This window comes from Haliotis rubra, unplaced genomic scaffold, assembly GCF_003918875.1.
Source record: "Haliotis rubra isolate DU_JTF1 unplaced genomic scaffold, ASM391887v1 Scf33, whole genome shotgun sequence".
In the NCBI taxonomy this organism is placed as follows: domain Eukaryota; kingdom Metazoa; phylum Mollusca; class Gastropoda; order Lepetellida; family Haliotidae; genus Haliotis; species Haliotis rubra.
This window is the reverse complement of record NW_025767002.1, coordinates 2,304,330-2,318,202: the sequence shown is the minus strand read 5'-3', so window position 1 is coordinate 2,318,202 and position 13,873 is coordinate 2,304,330. Positions and strand designations below refer to the sequence as shown.

Genomic DNA, 13,873 nt, shown 5'->3' with positions numbered 1-13,873 from the left:
TGAGTGGGCATCTTCATACGACAAAGTTAGAACAGATGGACGACTGACGCCTCAACATGAATACTCTATCAACAGCTAGCCACATTGTCTGAGATAAACATTACGTGTTTTCATATTTCGTTTTTAGTGATGTCCGGGAATCTCTAGTGTTAACATTTCTGGGCACCGAATACATACATATATTTGAAAACACATTATGCTAATCGCCATTGTGCAATGCAAGAAAAACAGTAAATTTGCGTAGATCCACCTGGTTAGCAGAATATGAAAATTATGTTCATCGAAGGTGTTTTAGCAAATGGAGATAACAATTTGGTATTTAATTAATATACTCTCCATTTTACCTAGATGAACAGGACGTGTTTAAATTTGGGATTGCGAAAATAATATGTATTAAGGAAAGTACGCATATATTCGTGAAAAGTATAGGAGAGTTCCTGCCTCCAACCCTGTTTCAGAGGGGTTTCATGCAATTGGATTGCAGGACACTCACCCATTCATTTTGCACAAACGAACAACACACACAGAAAGGTATTTTAACTTCATTTGCAGTTTCAAAAAGGATAATTTATCTTTACATGTCTTTACATGTTTCATTCATAATTTGTATAAACGCGGAAAAATAGGTTGATCTTTGATTAGCATTCAAGTCTGCTTTTTCACAAAGTATCATCTAATGGATTAATGTTAAAGGTTGCAAAATTACGTCATGATCTGATAATTGCCAGAGACCTCCGTTCCATCATTCATAACAGCATTAGAGAAACAGTACCTATCACTGAAGACTTTAAAATTGAATTATAAGTATGGTAAACAGAACGAACATAAGCCAGAGTACACTGTTTGTGATCTTCGCATACAGTATTCCCTTTGGGATCACCGATGCTCTAAGAAGCGCCAGTTAATGACTGAATGCACAGAGAAAGACGAATGGCCATCGTCTATTGGGGCTCGGTCGTTAAAAAGAACTGTGTGTTTTTTGCCATGTTACCCATGCGTCGTATCGTACACAATGGCAAAACCGCCTCGTCAGGATAGGTTTCTTTCTCCAAAGGAATTGATAAACTCTCGTACCGCACGCAGTTAAGCGTTGAGAAGCAGGATAGCTCTACTTGCGCATGATCTGATGCCAGCAATACTTTAAAAACAGATACACATGTGATGCTTAGGGGATTACTATTTGGAAAAGTGTTTATGTTTTAACAGGTTGGTATCAGTAAAAACTCGATTTTACTTTTTAGGATGTGCACTGCAGACTCGATTGTCGGTAAATGTGTGCTCAGGGTATTTGTATTAAAATATTTCTGTATTCAATAGCATTGCTTGTGTTATAGAGGTAAGAGTTAATCTGAAACATACAACGTTATGGATGGCAACGTCTTATTTATTGCATAGAGCGACGTCTTCCTACATCGTTACAGCTTGTATTGCATAGAGCGACGTTTCGATGAAGGTTCTACATCGTTATCTAGCTATAACGATCTAAGAATAAAGTTGTCATCCATAAAGTTGAATGTTTCATTTTTTGACACACCAACTTCAAGAATTCCGATTATACAATAAGCGTTAATCTGTCTGTAACTCCGCTATAGACAAGAAAATCTAATTGAATTTCACACCCAATGTAATTGTGCTGATTGTTTATTTGTATGCCTGAATGTATTGTTTTACAACTGTATTATCAGGGCTGCGTATTGTAATTACACGAAACGGATCAGCGTTCGACGAACGTAACGTTCAATTCTGTATTTTTTGAGAAACGTGTCAATATGAGATTTCCCAGTTTGTGTCAAAACCACTTTTTACTGCGATGCTACACAGATGCAAATCATGGCTATTAAAGCATTTGAAAATTCTTACACAACATTGACGACATATTTAGCAAAGATCTGGCAGGGATCTAAAGGTTACCATAGCTTGTGATCGCCCGGTAATTTCCACTTTTATTGTGCATATATGAATAATAACATACTTTCCACAGTGGCTGTCCGTCAGCCTGTCTCAATTTCATCTCCGAAGAAATAATATATTCAGTTATCACACCGAAGTCCGACACCAGTGGCTTGTTCGCAAGAATAAATATTACTTCGAGGTATGGAGCTAATACAAATGCTTCGTCATGATATCCTTGTCAACGAAAACAAGCCTCAAGCTCTATCATCTTCGTGTTCCATTTATAGATACATTGTTTCCGTGCGAGATGGTCGTGAGAAGATTATTGGTAGGGTTTCCCCCTCCCTCATAAGAATGATCACAGCGAGAGCGATTCTCTGTCGAGGTTAGCTATGGTTCACCATCCACCGTCACTGTCGTTTTCCGTTTGTGAAAGGCAGTAATTTAGCTAGCGTAGATTAGAATGTCTCTATTATCGCAAACAAACGGCTACTACCATTGTCTAGGGATCCATCGCGCTCTGTGAGGAATGATGTGTATGCTTTAAGCAATTTGCTGATCAGGAAGCACGAGAAATATTGACTGCTGAACTTGTTTCTGTTACAGATTGTGGCAGCGACTGTGCAAGAGTGTTAAATGCTGATCGCGAAGGCAGTTGAGTGTATGTGAGAACTACTTTGACATGGATCCAATATCTGTCCACCAGTTTCTGCGGGGGATGAGGCTATGACTGAATTGATGTCTCCCCGTGTTGCACCTGTGTTGACTTATGTGTTCACGTCCAAGTAACCAGCAATACGCGCTGGCTTAGGGCACGGGTATGAAAAATGGACACGTATGGGCTTTTTAACCTAGTTGTGTTCTCGATATGTGTTCTTGGTTCGGGGACGTTGGGGAGGGTCCGTATCACCCTCCCCGTCATCGTGCATCTGCGACGGGATCGGGACCACTACGGCCGTCATCTTCCCGGGGGTAGGACAATGCCATCGAGGGACAATACCTTGCGAAGGTTCTTTCTCCTCCAGGGGCAGCTCATTCTGCTGAAAGAAGGTGACCCGCAGCATATTCTGGACGCTTTCTGTGACACAATCTTTCCGCTAGAAGCACCTGCTGTCATCTACATCAACAACCCCCACTACCACAACGTCAACCCCGCCGCAACGCACTATTTCCAAAGTCTCACTCAGTATCTGGGACTTCCGGTGATAACATGGAACCCGGAGTACCTGGTTACGTCACAGGTAAGATGTTGCACAATACATTGTAGAATAGTTACAAACAATACATTTTACTACAACGAGTCATAAATCTCTCCTTCCATTTTGGCAAAGATTGATTACTGAATCTGTCTTGCACAGGTGGTATTACTTGCTGAAACATGCCCCTACCACCAATTATAATTTTCACACCGTATTTTCTTCCCTTTCAGCTTTTTCGTCTGTATATATGTATCTTGCTCTGACTATATCTGTGTATTACATGATGAAGTATTCATTTGAAAAATATCTTTCCGTATGTTTTAGTTCATCCTTCAAATGTTATGGAAAACACGAACAATCTAATGCGACAGTGGAGCACTCTTCACTGACATTACTGTCTCGGTAGTATGTTTTCTTTTGCAATATATAGGCAAATCATAGTCACAGCAATAGGTTATGAAAATGGCGTTTCAACTGACGGTCCACAGTGTCCACAGTGGGTGAGTGAGTCTGGTTTTACGCCGCTTTCAGCAATATTCCAGCATTATCACGGCGGGGGACACCAGAAATGGGCTTCCCACTTTGTACCCATATGGGGAATCGAACCCGGATCTTCGGCGTGACGAGCCAACGCTTTAACCACTAGGCTACCGCTGAGACCTACATTACATCGGGCTTTACATGATGTAAGTGGATACTGCTCCAAACATCGCAAAACCCAACTCACTCACTCACTCACTCAGAGGTAATTTACGTGGTCGGGTTGACAGGTTTGCTGACTTAGTTCACACATTACAACGTGTTTCAATTGCGTTGATCAATGTTCATGCTGTTGATCACTGGATTGTTTGGTCCAGACTCGATTATTTTTCCTCACCACTCACTCGCTCGCTCACTCACTCACTCACTCACTCACTCACTCACTCACTCCCTCACTCACTCACTCACCAAAACGTGATCTTTGTGCATTTGCTTTCACAAACACACCAGACATTTCAGTATATAATCACCGGTTAATATTATATGAACTATGACTTCGCTGATTAACCTCCATATCATTCCACAATCTCAACACAACCATTATCTCCTTATCACTGTAAAACAGGACTCACTATGTGATAAATACTCAAGTATATCTCATGCAAGTTGATGAAGCGACTAATTAAGGCACTAATCAAGCTACGTCCGTTACTGACAACGTTCTCCAATTATAGATGTTCATATGGTGGTCAGTTGAGGCAAGTCTGACCTTCGGTCAGTCTCCAATCACGGCGTTAATCACACTGAAAGCTTGTACAGTCAGGAACTGATTCATGCCAAGAGTTCAAAGCAAGGAATTACCACAGCTCTATCTGGATTAGTGCTAGTTTTGAGAGGTGCTAATCACATAAAGTGACGACATAGCTTGGGCTCTCCATCTTTGCCTGCCCTAAAAATGTCACTTTTAGGATGCTACGGAAGGCAGCAAATGTGCTATGCAAATAATTACCAAATTCCTGGTTGCAAACAAAACCTGCGTAAACGTTTGTTTTATGATGTGGACCTGTCATCGAATTCAAACTCTATGTTAACGGGTACATTAAAGATGACAGGTGAATGAATGAGAGACTTGTTGACTTGACAAGGGAGTGCGTGGACGGGTGATTGAGTGAGTGAAAACATAGATGAATAATAAGCACGGTGCTTGAGTTAACACCCCACGGGTGTTCAGTAATGGAACTATGAGAATCATGCACCATGTAGAACATTTTAGCGTAAAAGCTTAGTGTAAGTATAAGCATCATGCATCATGTAACACCTTATAGAGTAAAAGCTAGGTGGAATTGTAAAATAATAATGCATCATGTAAATTATGAAAGAGTACAAACTAGGTAGAAGAATGAACACCACGCATCATGTAAAACATTTTAGAGTAAAAGCTAGCTGGATGTGTAGAACAATGATGCATCATGCAAACCAATAAAGAGTAAAAGCTAGGTAGCAGTATGGAAATCATGCACCATGTAAAACATTTAAGACTAAACTCTAGGTAAAAATATGGGAATCGTGCACCATGTAAAACACTAAGAGTAAACTCTTGGTGGAAGTATGGGAATCGTGCACCATGTAAAACATTAAAGAGTAAACTGTAGGTAGAAGTATGGAAATCATGCACCATGTAAAACATTTAAGAGTAAACTGTAGGTAGCAGTATGGAAATCATGCACCATGTAAAACATTAAAGAGTAAACTCTAGGTAGAAGTATGGAAATCATACTCCATGTGAAACATTAAAGACTAAACTCCAGGTAGAAGTATGAAAATCATGCACCATGTAAAACATTAAAGACTGAACTCTAGGTAGAAGTATGGAAATCATGCACCATGTAAAACATTTAAGAGTAAACTCTAGGTAGAAGTATGGGAATCGTGCACCATGTAAAACATTTAAGAGTCATCGCTAAGTAGAAGTATGGAAATCATACACCATGTAAAACATTAAAGACTGAACTCTAGGTAGAAGTATGGAAATCATGCACCATGTAAAACATTTAAGAGTAAACTCTAGGTGGAAGTATGGAAATCGTGCACCATGTAAAACATTTAAGACTAAACTCTAGGTAGAAGTATGGAAATTATGCACCATGTAAAACATTTAAGAGTAAACTCTAGGTGGAAGTATGGGAATCGTGCACCATGTAAAACATTAAAGACTAAACTCTAGGTGGAAGTATGGGAATTGTGCACCATGTAAAACATTTAAGAGTAAACTCTAGGTGGAAGTATGGAAATCATGCATCATGTAAAACATTTAAGAGTAAACTCTAGGTAGAAGTATGGGAATCGTGCACCATGTAAAACACTTAAGAGTACACTCTAGGTGGAAGTATGGGAACCCGCGCACCATGTAAAACATTTAAGAGTAAACTCTAGGTGGAAGTATGGGAATCGGGCACCATGTAAAACATTTAAGAGTAAACTCTAGGTAGAAGTAAGGAAATTGTGCACCATGTAAAACATTTAAGAGTAAACTCTAGGTAGAAGTATGGGAATCGTGCACCATGTAAAACATTTAAGAGTCATCGCTAAGTAGAAGTATGGAAATCATACACCATGTAAAACATTAAAGACTAAACTCTAGGTAGAAGTATGGAAATCATGCACCATGTAAAACATTTAAGAGTAAACTCTAGGTGGAAGTATGGAAATCGTGCACCATGTAAAACATTTAAGACTAAACTCTAGGTAGAAGTATGGAAATTATGCACCATGTAAAACATTTAAGAGTAAACTCTAGGTGGAAGTATGGGAATCGTGCACCATGTAAAACATTAAAGACTAAACTCTAGGTGGAAGTATGGGAATCGTGCACCATGTAAAACATTTAAGAGTAAACTCTAGGTAGAAGTATGGAAATCATGCACCATGTAAAACATTTAAGACTAAACTCTAGGTGGAAGTATGGAAATCATGCACCATGTAAAACATTTAAGAGTAAACTCTAGGTGGAAGTATGGGAACCGCGCACCATGTAAAACACTAAGAGTAAACTGTAGGTGGAAGAATGGGAATCGTGCACCATGTAAAACATTGAAGAGTAAACTCTAGGTAGAAGTAAGGAAATTGTGCACCATGTAAAACATTTAAGGGTTAACTCCAGGTGGAAGTATGTTAATCGTGCACCATGTAAAATATTTAAGAGTAAACTCTATGTTGGAGTATGGGAATTGTGCACCATGTAAAACATTTAAGACTAAACTCTAGGTGGAAGCATGGGAATCGTACACCATGTAAAACATTTAAAAGTAAACTCTAGGTAGAAGTATGGGAATCGTGCACCATGTAAAACATTAAAGACTAAATTCTAGGTGGAAGTATGGGAATCGTGCACCATGTAAAACATTTAAGACCATAAACTCTAGGTAGAAGTATGGGAATCGTGCACCATGTAAAACATTTAAAGAGTAAACTCTAGGTGGGAGTATGGGAATCATAAACTGTCTAGGTGGAAGTATGGGAATCGTGCACCATGTAAAACATTTAAGTCTAAACTCTAGGTGGAAGTATGTGAATCGTGCACCATGTAAAACATTTAAGAGTAAACTCTAGATAAAAATATGGGAATCGTGCACCATGTACAACACTAATAGTAAACTCTAGGTGGAAGTATGGGAATCGTGCACCATGTAAAACATTTAAGAGTAAACATTAGGTAGAAGTATGGAAATTGTGCACCATGTAAAACATTTAAGACTAAACTCTAGGTGGAAGTATAGAAATCATGCACCATGTAAAACATTTAAGAGTAAACTCTAGGTGGAAGTATGGGAATGGTGCACCATGTAAAACATTAAAGAGTAAACTCTTGGAAGAAGTATGGGAATCGTGCACCATGTAAAACATTTAAGACTAAACTCTAGGTAAAAATATGGGAATCGTGCACCATGTACAACACTAATAAGAGTAAACTCTTGGTTGAAGTATGGGAATCGTGCACCATGTTAAACATTTAAGAGTAAACTCTAGGTGGAAGTATGGGAATCGTGCACCATGTAAAACATTTAAGAGTAAACTCTAGGTAGAAGTATGGGAATCGTTCACCATCTAAAACTTTTATGACTAAACTCTAGGTGGAAGTATGGGCATCGTGCACCATGTACAACACTAAGAGTAATCTGTAGGTGGAAGTATGGGAATCGTGCACCATGTAAAACATTTAAGACTAAACTCTAGGTAGAAGTATGGGAATCGTGCACCATGTAAAACATTTAAGAGTAAACTGTAGGTGGAAGTATGGGAATCATGCACCATGTAAAACATTTAAGACTAAACTCTAGGTAGATTTATGGGCATCGTGCACCATGTACAACACTAAGAGTAAACTGTAGGTGGAAGTATGGGAATCGTGCACCATGTAAATCATTTAAGAGTAAACTCTAGGTGGAAGTATGGAAATTGTGCACCATGTAAAACATTAAAGAGGAAACTCTAGGTGGATATATGGGAATCGTGCACCATGCAAAACATTTAAGAGTAAACTGTAGGTGGAAGTATAGGAATCGTGCACCATGTTAAACATTTAAGAGTAAATTCTTGGTAGAAGTATGGAAATCGTGCACCATGTAAAACATTAAGGAGTTAACTCTGGGTAGAAGTATGGAAATCGTGCACCATGCACCATAAAACATTTAAGAGTAAACTCTAGGTAGAAGTATGGAAATCGTGCACCATGTAAAACATTTAAGAGTAAACTCTAGGTGGAAGTATGGGAATCGTGCACCATGTAAAACATTTAAGACTAAACTCTAGGTAGAATTATGGGCATCGTGCACCATGTACAACACTAAGAGTAAACTGTAGGTGGAAGTATGGGAATCGTGCACCATGTAAAACATTTAAGAGTAAACTCTAGGTGGAAGTATGGAAATTGTGCACCATGTAAAACATTAAAGAGGAAACTGTAGGTGGATATATGGGAATCGTGCACCATGTAAAACATTTAAGAGTAAACTGTAGGTGGAAGTATAGGAATCGTGCACCATGTTAAACATTTAAGAGTAAATTCTTGGTAGAAGTATGGAAATCATGCGCCTCGTAGAACATTAAGGAGTTAACTCCAGTTAGAAGTATGGAAATCGTGCACCTTATAGAACATTATAGAGTTAACTCTAGGTAGAAGTATGGAAATCATGCGCCATGTAGAACATTAAAGAGTTAACTCCAGGTAGAAGTATGGAAATCATGCGCCATGTAGAACATTAAAGACTAAACTCTAGGTGAAAGTATCATAATCATGCAGCTTGTCAAACATTAAAGAGTAAATTCTAGGTAGAAGTATGACAAGTATCACTTTATAGAATACATGTACATACACACGTAAAAGTGTGAGAATGATGCAACATGTAATGCATCATAGAGTAAAACTTAAGTGGCAGTATGAGAATTATGCATCGTGTTGATCCTTATAGGGTGAAAATAAGGGAACACCTTATTGAGAACCATCACGTATGAGAATGAGGTATCGTGTAACACGCGAAAGATCAAGATACGGGTTAGAAATGGTCTTCAACAACCCATGTTTGTCGTAACAGGCGTCTGACGGGTTGGGGTGATCACGCTCGCTGACTTGAATGATGCATATTATCGTTTCCCAACTGACTAGATCGATGCTCATGATGTCAATCACAGGGCTATTTATAGACTGCGTCATATAGCTGGAAAATTGTGCTGCGGTAAACAACATGCAAACAAAACAACAATCAAAACATCAATCAAGACAAAACATATGAACCAAGGTGGAAGTATGAGAATTACCCATCATGTAATTATACCATAAATATTGAAACCTTAATGGAACTATTAGAATTATGTATTGTGTTACACCTCAAAGAGCAAAGCCTAGATGGAATTATTAAAAGTATGCTCTATGTAACACCTTACAGAGTAAAACCTACGTGGAGGTATGAGGTTATGAATAATGAAACGCCTTTTTCTGTAAAATTTGATTGAAGGATATGAATGACGAGATGACATTATTCTTCCGATGCGACTTTCAGGAGGAAGATTCTGGAAATTTTATCAGTTGAGTGATTAACAACTATCTTGGACATGGTTATACATGTATACCGAGCGAGTTGGAACCCGTGAAGATCTGGGTTAGAATTGGTCTTCAGAAACCCATGCTTGTCGTAAGAGGCGACTAAAGGGATCGGGTGGTCAGGCTCGCTGGCTTGACATGTCATCGTATCCCAATTGAGTAGAGCCATGCTCATGTTGTTGATAACTGGATTGTCTGATCCAGACTCGATTATTTACAGAATGCCGCCATATAGCTTGAATATTACTCAGTACGGTGTTAAACAACAAACAAACAAAATTACAAAATGAGAGTGAGTGGGTGACATTTTACACTACTTGAACAATACGCCATTCCTTGGGGACAAGAAGAATGGTGTACCTGTGTTGCAAATCGAACCCAAGCCTTCCCAGTTCCCTAGCCCCGAGGCTTCCCCAAAGACAAAATAATGAAAGCAGGTGTTGTATAGTAGTTTAGTTACAGTATGTGATTCTAGTTGATCTGAAGTTGGTACATGTAGGATGACGGGCTGAAGTAACCTTTGCTTCTGTTGTGGTCGATGTGAATATTTTAATGTTGTTGCATCTGGAACTTTCATCAAGGCGAAGGACGATTGGACTGGTGCATGGGATCTGGTTGGAAGAAGGTGATCTGGGGTAGCCGGTTGGAGTCTTGTTTGTCGGTTGATTTCTGGTGTCATGCTCCTGCTGAAGGTCTTACCTTTCACCATGGTATGCTTCTTCACAGTATTTGATCTTTAGGACAGTATCTCAGGGGAAGGGTTCGTTCTTCTTATTGGGCCTTGATGCTTGACTTTATAAATGTGTTTTTGTTAGTGTAGACGGTGTCTATGTTGCATATTTTGAGCCTCCTAATTATCTGTCTTTCTACTCCAGACTATCTGAGGCATAACATGGATGGTCTCAGAGTTCTTAGTGTCACTGTGTTTTGATGGTTCTGTTGAATGTGGCTGGGTGTCCCTGTAATCTACGCCAGGGCTAAGGTAGTCTCTTTAGAGTGATTTAGATGTTCCAATGTAAAACCAAATGCTCTTAACGCTTCTGCAGCTAGTAATGGTGGGTATGGTGGCAATATTGGTCTGTGCTGTGGGTATTACTATGTAATAACGACGACATTGACTGAATGTATACATGTGTATTATTGACAGAAGTATACGTTAAACATTCTTATCCAATATGCACTTAAAATATATTTTGTAATCACAGATTATTCTGACACACATTTTTGTTGCAAGTATCTTGTAAATATCTTTTTGAGGGTATTGTGTTACTTTAGGAATATTTTATGGATAGATGATAGTAATTTCTTATCTATATATTTTGTGCTTCTGGTTTAGTCTCCTTATAAAGCAAATGCTTGTTTCGTTGTACCATGTCTGTTGTCATTATAATATTGTAGGAAAGACATGTGGAGAATAACTGATATTATGTGATCCTGTGCACCAGTACATGTGTGTTACTGGTGCCCAAAATTGATCAGGATGCCCCAGTTTTGAGAAAGCCTTGTGATGATCATCAATAGTGGAGACTCAGATTCATACACACACGATAGAATCTGAATCGTACAGCCAACCTACACTTTCAGCAAAGATTTCACATGAATATGGACAAGTTTGTACTGTATATTTAGCAATAAGGACAGGGGCATCTGCATTCAGAACCTCCTACTTGTATAGATTTGAAACAAAATATATTTTGGACAAACAACCAACATTATTGAGACAACACACTGTTTAAGCACAATATGTTAAGACCGAAAACTAAGAAGATGGCTGGGGCGTGTATTCTCATTTCATATTCACACTTAACTTTATATAGCAAAGCCGTTTGAAGCAAGAACATATCATCTGCATACTAACATGGGACGTATTTCAAGAACATGCTTGTGTTTAGGTACCCCGTTTAGAAATATGTACATCACTTATGCAAAATATGTAAAATTGTCTATTTACATCATTGCTGGTTACATCTGATATGCAAGGAACAGTGATATGTGACTGAGCTTAATTCTGAAAAAGTTGAATATATGTCATTGTTTATATCTATTGATCAAAATGGCAACTATAAAACTGTCTTAGAGGTAAAAAGATTGGGAGTTTAGTTGGACATTACATCGATAATATCATAACCTTTTGGGACGTCATACTTAAAACAATTACTCAAGTTGTACATTTTACTACGTTTGTAATAACGAACTGAAGGATATAACGAAGTTTTTCCTCAGATTCTTGTTCTATGTTCAGTCGAAACGCATACAACGAACTATGGTAATGAAACCACAATCCAACGTAATCTATTTTAAAATATTCTGCTCCCACCAGGCAGAGAAAAGCCATCCTTCATCATAAACCTTAAAGATATTAATCCAGTAAGCATTTTGTGGAAACAAAATGAGATTGGATGTATCCCTCTGGCTTCAGTAGGCACAGAGTCTCAGACAGATATTAATGACGCCATTCGTGAAGGTACAATCTGAGCTTTAATTTCATGTAGTCATTCAGACTTGTTTACATTTACCTCACTTTTGATGTTGTCCAAATGCATTTTTATTGAACTTTACTATCTTACTGGGCGACATCTGGCTGAACATCAGTTTCAAGAAAGCATAAAATATTATACATATCATAGATTAAGAACATGCAGTAGAAATCGACAGAATTTTAAATTACATCAGGTTAAATGTTACCACAGGAGACGGCAAGTATTGACCTCCTTGCAGTTCAGGGCAAGCCGGATTGAACATTCACCTACAAACAAATCAGTATCAGGTTGAATGTTACCACAGAAACGAGACGGATGGCATGGATCTCCATGGTCTCTAATTTTGTATTGATCTTATCATTACTAACACGTTAATAATATGTTTAAGCTAAGAAGAATGTTTCAGTTGACACATTCGATGAGTCTGCGTCAATATACAAGACTTAAGCTTACCAAACAAGAAACAGATCTGCGTGATCCATATAATTGTCTAACGTTGTTTCATGTTGGTAATCTGATTGAACACATGTGGATTTGTGGAGAACAAATATTGTATTATGGTTAAATACAACATGGTGTGCTTTTGCATGTGATGAAATTATAAAAAGTCTAATATTTGGCTTAATCAAATGATCTGTGATCTGTGTCACAGCTCTGTCAGTTACTCAACGTGCAATAGAAAGCATATACACATTAGATATGTTTCAGTCTCATGGATGTGATTAATGAAATCATTCACCTAAAACAATATTAATTGATCAATGGCCTGAAGCGAACCATTTGACTAAAAGGTATTCAGAAAATGTTAACTATTTATCTCGTTAAACCCTTAATTGTGTATTCAATATATTTGCCAGTGCTGAAAGAAAGAATCCCTTGTTGTCTTACTGATCCGCCATTCTGCTGTATGATGTTCATAATGTTGAGATTCTGAAAGGGCCCTATCCATTGTATATACAAAGCTTCAAGTGGCATAAGCGTTGAAGGATTATTTGCTCATAGGGTATTCTCATAATATGCGGAAGTAAGAACGTTTCACACATGGAATGAATTTGAAAGGACGGAATGGTAGTCTTAGTAATGGATGGACACATGCACGTGGTTTCCTTGCTGTGCTCCAGGTTTGAAAGGTATGTCCTAAACAGGCATCCCATGAAACATTCTCAAAGCTTTGCTGAGTTTGTGTTTTTATTTTGACCGTCTCCCTATTACTCCGACCAATTTAAAATTGATATGCACTTGCATGTGTTTGTGACATAGAGAGGATACGCTCACCTCTTCTCGAACATTATCAGCTTTCTGCTATGCCCATTGGAATCTGTTTCGTGTGATAGTGGAAACTGGTTATTCTCTGGGTTGATGTTTAATATTTGTTTTAATACCATTTTCATCACTCGTCGGAATTAGCAGATTTATACAATGCATTGAGATTGTCAATTCTTCGTGATACAAGCATGTAACGTCTCAAACGGTATCGCTAGATAATACGCAGTTGACTTGATAACGACCTGCGTCATGAGTTACGACCCTGAATCTTCAACCAAATAATGGTTTCAATGGCCTTTCTGCTTTAGTAGGTAATTATGTAAAACATATCTTTAAACATGTGAGCGTAAGATTGTTGTTGAATATCCACGACCTTTCATTTTCTCGAAATTGTATAGTGTTTGCCTGCCATAAATTTCCTTTCTCGCGACTGTTGTACACGATGAACCTGTAATTGT

The 13,873-nt window shown here is 38.3% G+C and overlaps 1 protein-coding gene across 1 annotated transcript in view; it reads left to right on the top strand.

Moving 5' to 3' along the window:
* The window catches only part of LOC124284162 (glutamate receptor ionotropic, NMDA 2B-like), a 69,942-nt gene that overhangs the window by 43,380 nt on the left and 12,689 nt on the right, over nucleotides 1-13,873 (top strand). Inside the window, exon 2 of the mRNA XM_046720225.1 lies at nucleotides 2,500-3,134. Within this exon, the coding sequence (XP_046576181.1) occupies nucleotides 2,721-3,134 (414 nt within the window). The 5' untranslated portion in view covers nucleotides 2,500-2,720. The remainder of the gene's footprint in view (nucleotides 1-2,499; nucleotides 3,135-13,873) is intronic.